Source organism: Macadamia integrifolia, chromosome 4 (assembly GCF_013358625.1).
Source record: "Macadamia integrifolia cultivar HAES 741 chromosome 4, SCU_Mint_v3, whole genome shotgun sequence".
Lineage (NCBI taxonomy): Eukaryota > Viridiplantae > Streptophyta > Magnoliopsida > Proteales > Proteaceae > Macadamia > Macadamia integrifolia.
In genome coordinates, this window is record NC_056560.1 from 31,503,927 (window position 1) to 31,512,106 (window position 8,180).

Below are 8,180 nucleotides of genomic sequence, written 5' to 3' on the forward strand. Positions count from 1 at the left end.
TTACTCTACATCAATTAAACTTGGGACCATGGTATCTTTATATGCCTATTAGGCCTCTTTATCATAAAGCTTATGCTTTTGGGTTGAAGTTGAACAATCTTAACATGGAATGCAAAGAATCCGCCAAAAATTATCCTACCCAGCTACCCTGTTGAGCTAGACCAAATAACTTCCAACTTCCAACTTTTGGGTCGCACAAATACCTAAACTTGTTGGATAAATAGACCACAAAAGATGTAGACAAAAGGGAGCATAGATATACAAAAAATGGTATACCAATAAAATATATATATATATATATATATGATTAAATCTGTATCTAAAATTTGGCGTATCACCAAACCAGACCATTATCCAGATTTTCAAAGATCCCAATTGTTATTTTATGACCCTTCCATGTGGCACGAACAAGTGGCTATCAAAAGAATCTATTCCATCATGGTATTTCCTCAACGGCCCACTTAGTTGTGCAAGATGGAAGAATGATAATACTGATAAGACCCCAATTTTCACTATGGCTTCTCTTTCAATTCAATTGTGAAGGAAACCTAGACATGCTTCGCTCCAATTTTCAGGCAATAATCGAGCTCTGCGGGATCAGATCGAATCTATTTCCCAAGTTCATTCCAATGGGTGAAAATAAACAAAATCACTTTCCTCAGATATCATATCATACATTAACTTATTGCAAAAATAACTTACAATAGAAACAGTTCACTTCCTTACACTACATACAGACACTACTGAAATTGTGACAACAGAAACTCTCAAGAGGGATTACTAAGGCCTAACACTGACCCCACGGTTCTAAGGCTGCTACACAAAGTACTACGAATAGAATAACATGACTGATCCCACAATGAAGTGAACTTCAGTCATATGTACATGAATCTTGTTTGAACTTAATGGGTTTGTTCTTACTCGAATCGATCACTACGGGGCAAGAGATGTGCCTTCGGTGCTTTGTCTTCACCAGCTTCCCCACTACATAACCTTGTGATCGGATTTCAAACTCCAACCTCAATGGAACTCTACCACTACTGTCGGAAACGGCAAAGCTTGCTCCTGCTCCATACAGAGGAACCTTGCTTCCTTCCAATGTCACAGATACTGTGCGGTGGCTCTTTCTAGGTTGATAGTACTTCTTCAACTACAACCATAACATTGTGGAGAAGTTCTTAAATTGTCATTGAAAGTTTAAACTATGCTTTGAAAAAAAAACTAACAGACGTAGATTATTAGAGCTTGTAGGAGTCCATGACAAAATATAGTCACAGGGTGACTCCTAGTCAATACCCTGGAGATATCCTATAACATCTCAAATACTCAACACATACGTATTAGCTGTAAATTTTAAGGACATCAAATTCAATCAAGTAACCATATGTGGTTCTCAAGATCATCTGCATTAGTTTCTTACTCCAAGTTGTTATGGGTACCAGCCTATTACCACAAATTAATGATGCTTAGTTCAAAGTTAAGGTGAAAAGGCCGAAGCACTCTGATTCCAAATAGGATTTTTCAGTCAAAACTGGAGAAAACTGCCTAATTGAACCATCTATCGCCTCTTCCGTAACAGATTACCAAGACCATCACATGGTTGAACCAGGAACAATTCCTCAGGCAGTTTGTTCCAGTCCAGTTTCAAAACTGTTGTCCAGCTCCCAAGTGGAACCTGAGCTTTCTATCATGTCTGCCTCATCTCAATAATTCATAGCAACCCAAAATGTTGGACATGAACGAAATGCTTACCTGGCCAGTTGCAACTTTCATCTCTGAATAGATGAGATCCACAGGGCTAGAACTAACATGAATTCCAAAAAATGTAGCAGGATTGTATACACTCATCTTCAACGAACAATTCAGTGTCAGCATCTTAGTCAGGACACCAGTCAAGTCTGATCCCTCCCCAAAATAGAAATTATCCACTGCTAAGCTCTGCAATGACAGCATCCTCCTTTAAGAAATCAATATATCACAGAGAAAAAGGCAATTTGAGCAAAATAGATAAATCTTTAGTTTCACTGAAGGAAAAGAAAGAAAGATCAAAGGGTAATAAAACATATCCAGAAAGTTGTTTATCTGATTCCAGTTTTCGATGTACTGTGCGTTAATGTATATCATGCAAAGCAAAAAAATAGGACATCCACTGCCCGTAATAATCTTGCTTCTTCTGAATGTAGAAAAAGGTGAACAGTAAAACGTAGATGCTTCCCAGTTGTGCAGAAATAAAAACAGAGCAGTAGAGGCAGAGCATCCATTTATAGCCCAAGGAATGTGATACGTCTAAGTTATAGTTCAAAGATTTATGACTCAAGAGTGGACTCAATTTAGCTATCCCAATATACAAGTGTCAACGCAAATTCAAATTTCACAGAAAAATGAATCATATAAAAGTTTATATCATAAAGTAGCAGCTCCAGCCTGAGTAGCTGAACATAAGCGAAACACTGTAATTTGAAATTTCATCTAAGAGAGTAACAGAACTAAATAATAACCGGAAGCTATGAAACCAGTGATAAGATGTTTAACTGCAGTAGGTAAGCAATCATAAAGCAGAAAACTAGAAATTGCAGGCCGAGGGAAAAGGACATCCTCTGATCCACCTAACCACACGGGACAAAGCACTGTTATCTGTTGATAGAAAAGGACAAGAACAATATTTAAACAATAGAAGCCAAATTTGAAGAAAAAATATTACTAGAAACTGCCAAGGAATAAACAGAAGAATAGGGTATTAGGTATAAGTTGAAAGAATCTACCCACTTGCCTACCTCAATAATTTTAATCTAAATAAATAATCCTCATCATAGGTTACTAGCTCTGGTTGTTCTTCTGCTCTGTTTCATCAGCTTTCATTACCATCTATTCTTCTCATTTATTCAATTTCTAAAGTCATACTGTGAAAAATAAAACTGAAGAAAAGCACAAATAGAGAGAAAATTTGTTGATCAAAATGGTCCACCAAAGCAAACTATCCATGATGAAAACTTCATAAAGAACCGAGCAGGCTAGTAGAAATATAGCAAAATGTAGATTGTTTCGGTAGATTATTCTTCTCTGTAACTGTGAATCAGCTATATCTGGGAGAAACATAAAAAAACCCCATGGATTTGTGATACTGTCAAAGATATTTTATATAGAATTGACAATATCTTCCCACTTATCTTTGCAGCAACAAATTCTCTAATTCATTGAAACAGGACAACACCAAAATAGTTCACTGAACTATGAACTCCAAGGGTCCCAGTGGTGAATTCTCACACTCGACCCAATGGAATGTGTCCAAAAATAGAGAAACAAAGAAGAAAAAAAAAAACCAGTACTGCATACCTTTACGACAATCTCTGCTCTGTAAGGCCGACTTGCACCCCAGATGATTAGGGAAAAGACTGAAAAAAGCAAAACGAAACCCAGAAGAGCAATCAATGCCTGGCAACGCCGAGAAAACCCCGTGTCACCGTATAGATCATCGTAAGACCCCTCTTCCTGGATCACATTACATTCAGGCCAACCCTTATCGTTTCTTTTCCGATTAGCCTTCCGTCCCGAAGAAGACCTAAATGTCCCAGAGAATCGACTCGCAGAAGAAGCCCTGGAGTGGCGCCCATAAGATGGATGTGAAGGCGACTCCATCGGACTGTTGTACACTGGAGTAGTCTGCATCGACGATGACTTGTCCCCATCATGAGAGTCCCGCGAAGGGCTCTGTACATAATAAACTGGTCTTTTTGGAGACCTTGAAGGCGAAGAAGGGGCTAAACTCGTAACATCCGAATCAGACTTGGCATGCATCATCTTTGAAATGTAATCTTGAAGCTCCACTGAAAAACACTGATTTATATTCAAGGAATTCAAATTCCTTCAACCCACCAATGCCAGAGCCTCTATAAGGAAATTCCTTATCTTATAGATTGCTTTTCTTCACTAATCTCAGAAGGAAACAAAAAATAAATAAATTATGAAAAGAGTACAATCTAATTGCAGAACACGAAACGATACTTCAATACTTCGATAGCCAAATTCTTAGCTCATAGAGAGATAAGTAAAGCGTTAAAAGTCTTCAACGCTTAAGAAGAGATTTTTATAAACAGAGAAGAGAAGAAAAAACAAAACAATAGCAATTACTCCACGAAACTGGGTAATTACAGACAAACCCCAAGCACGAAAACGAATAATAAGCTCTAAACAAAGAAGTAGTGGTAGTAGTTCTGACGAGAAACTCAGATCCAGATGCAAGGAAACAAGGGAAAACTGTAGCTGTCTCAGTGACCACTGAAACCTTGGAAGAAAGGAGCTAGAAAGAAACGCTAGAATCGATTCTCGATATCTTCACCAGCATTGGAAAGAATTTGAAGGCTCGATGAACAATGCTGTGGATCTGAATTTCTAGGAATCGTTCCGATCTGAGAGAGGGCTCTCTCTCCCGTCTCTCGCTCTTCTTCCTAAACTATCGCTGAAACTAAGACTGCATGGAAACAGAACGAGTGGGTTTCGTTACTCTGAACGAGACCCTAAAAAGACGAGAAATCTCACTGAGATTATAAGCAGAGAAAGCAACAACCGTAGGTTCGGGTCCGAGCCTGAGACCCGAATCTATAAAAAGTCGTAGGCTCGGAAACAAGTGTCGGCAGCTTAACAAATTGAGTTATTGCTAAATTAATTAGGATTTAGGAATCTGAGTGAGGTGATTAATATGTGACACGTGCGGTATGATTGCATCTGTCATTCTATCGTACATTTCCATGCATCTCACTGATACCAGAAAAGTGGTCAAAATTCTCTCACCTGTTGACCTGATCACCAAATAGTTGTGATTAGGGGTGTCAATCCGTCCGTTCGGATCAGTTTTGGTCCACCCTATTTCAGGATCTGAACCGTGATTAGTCAGACCTATTTAATTAATTAATTAGTCCTCATTGATTCGGTATGATCCAATTTATAAATGGTCAGTCGGGGACTATCTTTAATCAGGTTAAACAATCTTAAGCAAGTTGTCGAGCAATTTATAAATGGTCAGTCGGGTACTATCTTTGAACAGGTTAAACAACCTTAATCAAGTTGTCGAGCCATATATCTCTAAATAGGCTCTTAGGCGATTGGTTTCAGTCACGCGACCAATGGATTGGACTCTCGAATCGAAAACAATCAAATATTATTTTGTCCAAGCTTGAGGCCAACACGTTTAATTATTGATTTGGACCAATCTCAAGTTTTTCTAATCAAGCTAACTGGTGCAAATCCAAAATTGAGACCCCTAGTTGTGATTTTGTGATCAATTCTTAAAAAGTTTTCCACTACCCAACGTGATGAAGAGAATCTCTTCATCCATGGCTCAAAAGTGGTATTATTGAACGGTAATGTACCAGTATTGGTACATATTGACGTGTGCAAGGTGATGTTTGATTGAATTAGACTCGAAAAATTGACATGTGGTTAATATCAACTGTGTCATCTCAATCAAACTGTTGGAATGAACATATCATCTTCCACATGGCAAAATAGTTGTCTCATGACATTTGGAAAATAATGAACTTTGTGATCATAATAATTCTCTTTTTATTTAACTAGATAAAACATCGATAATGTTTGGAGGGCAAAGATCCATGTTGTTGATCGCTTTTAGGTGGGAAGTCTCAGAGGTGTGGCTTCGTTTCTTTTTCATTTCTTTCCCCATTTTTTTTCTTTTCTTTACAAACTTGTCCATCGTAGATCCATGTAGCTGACCTCATTTAGTTGGAATAAGACTATATTGTTGTTGTTATTGTTGTTGAAAACATCCATAATAAACTTATGCCTAATCATTCGAAAGATGAGCAACGTATGAGGGAGAGTATTAGAAATAATCTCACCTTAGAGAACTCGAGGACCTTAGATGCCTTTACGTCCCAATTGGATCTTTCCACCCAATATATTGAGCATTTTAGTTGGACAATAAAAGGGTGCATCTTGTTGTAGCTAAAGTGGTGAATGGATATGCTTTTGGGTGGTACATCATAAGTGTGCATCTTGTTGTAACAAAAGTGGTGAACTACAAAATTGTTATGCTTCTTGGTTAGACAATATATGGGTGCATCTTGTTGTAATCGAAGTGGTAAACTAAAAATTTGTTATGCTTTTGGGTTAGAAACCATAAGGATCCATTTTTTTTTTGGTAATACATAAAGGTGCATTTAGTTGTACCAAAGTGGTGAACTAAAAAATTGCTATCTTCTTTTTCTTTCTTACTTTATATCTTAATCTCAAGAGTTCTTCAAGTCAATGATAAAAAGTGAATTTCAAAATTATTTGAAAGTGATTTACCACTATATCATTTCCAAGATAAGGTTGTCAATTTAAAATCAAACTGTAAACCTAAATCAAAACGGGCCATTTAAAATTGAATCAAAAAAATTTGGTTTGTTCTAGTTTTGAAAAATGAGATTTCATTCGGTTTAGTTTTGATTTTAAATTGAAAACTATCTATTTGAATTGAATCGAACTAGCCTTTGTAAAATGTAATCTGTATGAACCAAATCAAACTTCTTCCTTTTTTTTCGACAAAACCAAATTAAACTAAACCTTTCAATTATGTGTCTTTATTAAGTTATGTGAAATTACGTGCATGAGTTTCTTTGTTGAGTTGTGTAAAAATGAAAGATACTAAATTTGACATTATGAGACTGCATCTTTATGGAACAGAATAAAACCGTATTGATTCAATTCGATTTTCATTTTGAGGTTATGCAAATTATTCGATTTTGTACATATAGCTTGAACTAAACAAAAACCAAACCAAAAAATCAGACTGAATAGATTAACACCACTATCTCAAGAGCGCTATTATTTTGGTGATAGTATTTTACCATTGTCATCGAACAGAGAATTGTGTTATATTAAAAGGGTAAGAATTTATGGGTACTTCTTTTCCAATGACTTTGGTTACATTGTTAAAATCATAACTGGAAAATCAGGTTTTAAATGGGGCGAGTCACTCGAGTCAAATCAAAATTTTAGATAACTTAGTCAAGACTTGTGTAGACTCAGCCAGAACAAAAAATGATGAGATTCAATCATAAATCATCCTAGTCAAATATGTCACACCCCACTTCCAGTAAACCCAACTTACCCTTAGGAATATCGGCGGTGTGAGTAAGACACGTACCTGTCTTACAAACCTATTAGGATCTCTGATAGCAGTACCTTAACATTTCACAATCTCACATCACAAACCAATCCAAAAGCAGCAGAATCATAGTATAATAGCAGAATCACCAAAATAAATGGAAAAATATCTAATGATAACATAATATCAATAACTGAGTTATTCTGTTTACAATCCTTAAAGACTTACACATATCAATTTAAAAAAATAATAAATAAATAAATAAATAAATAAATAAAACATAATATCCACAAGCCTGTATCAAAATAATCAAAATTACGTCGAACACCTCATGGTGCCGCATATGCACAAGAGTCACAAGCACAGTCCTAGCCATGCTCCTCCGCTTGTTGCATCCACCAGTTGCTCACTCTATACTCAGGTCCAAAGGAAAGAGAATCACTAGTCATGGGCACGATCGTACCTGCATCATCATCTAAAAGGTGTGTATATATGGGGTGAGCTTTCTAACTCGCTTAGTGAGGAGTGGGGTCAAGTACATCCAAACAATAGTCACAGTAATAATATATGATGCATGATAGTGAAAATTAAACACATAGTCCTTGATGCTCGTGATGCAATTCATTTATTTTATTATCCACTTAACAATACAAACTAAGTCTGGTAAATGCTACTACGGCACATTAGGCTATATCCCTCTTCTCGAAACTGCCATCAACTACACAGGGATACAAACCCTAGTTGTGAATAGAAGCCTAGCGGTCCCCGTATGCATCCATGGGTCACCCAGCAAACCCTTGATAATCTCCTCCTGGTAGTCACGGCATCGGTACATTATCGGCCACACCGGACAGGTTCCCGCCTCTGGCAACAATCACATCGTTCAGAGGGTGTGGTATTCCAGAAAGGCTCATCAAACATACCACAATGGGTTATCTAATACCTTAACCCCTGTTGGCAAGGGTTCGTAGCATAGGGAGTGATACCTAACCACATACATGCTACATGCCTTCATAATGATACAATTAATATAAATTACACGATACAAGTAATACATTGGCCACAAAGTGTAATC

At 37.0% G+C, this 8,180-nt stretch overlaps 1 protein-coding gene across 1 annotated transcript; it reads right to left on the reverse strand.

Moving 5' to 3' along the window:
- Positions 1-653: 653 nt before the first annotated feature.
- On the reverse strand, positions 654-4,516 carry LOC122077204. The gene is made up of 3 exons (XM_042643068.1): positions 3,334-4,516; positions 1,753-1,938; positions 654-1,150 (listed from the first exon to the last, which is right to left on the reverse strand). The coding sequence occupies exons 1-3, from the start codon at positions 3,796-3,798 to the stop codon at positions 872-874; spliced, it is 930 nt and encodes a 309-aa protein (XP_042499002.1). The 5' UTR covers positions 3,799-4,516; the 3' UTR covers positions 654-871.
- Positions 4,517-8,180: the final 3,664 nt, after the last annotated feature.

What these genes read in the sequence shown, in the direction of transcription:
- LOC122077204 (XM_042643068.1), bottom strand. Translation starts at nt 3,798, where the DNA reads ATGATGCATGCCAAGTCTGATTCGGATGTTACGAGTTTAGCCCCTTCT. An exon ending in GAGCAGAGATTGTCGTAAAG is followed by an intron (nt 1,939 to 3,333) that starts GTATGCAGTACT and finishes CTGTCATTGCAG; the next exon opens with AGCTTAGCAGTGGATAATTT. An exon ending in TGAAAGTTGCAACTGGCCAG is followed by an intron (nt 1,151 to 1,752) that starts GTAAGCATTTCG and finishes TTATGGTTGTAG; the next exon opens with TTGAAGAAGTACTATCAACC.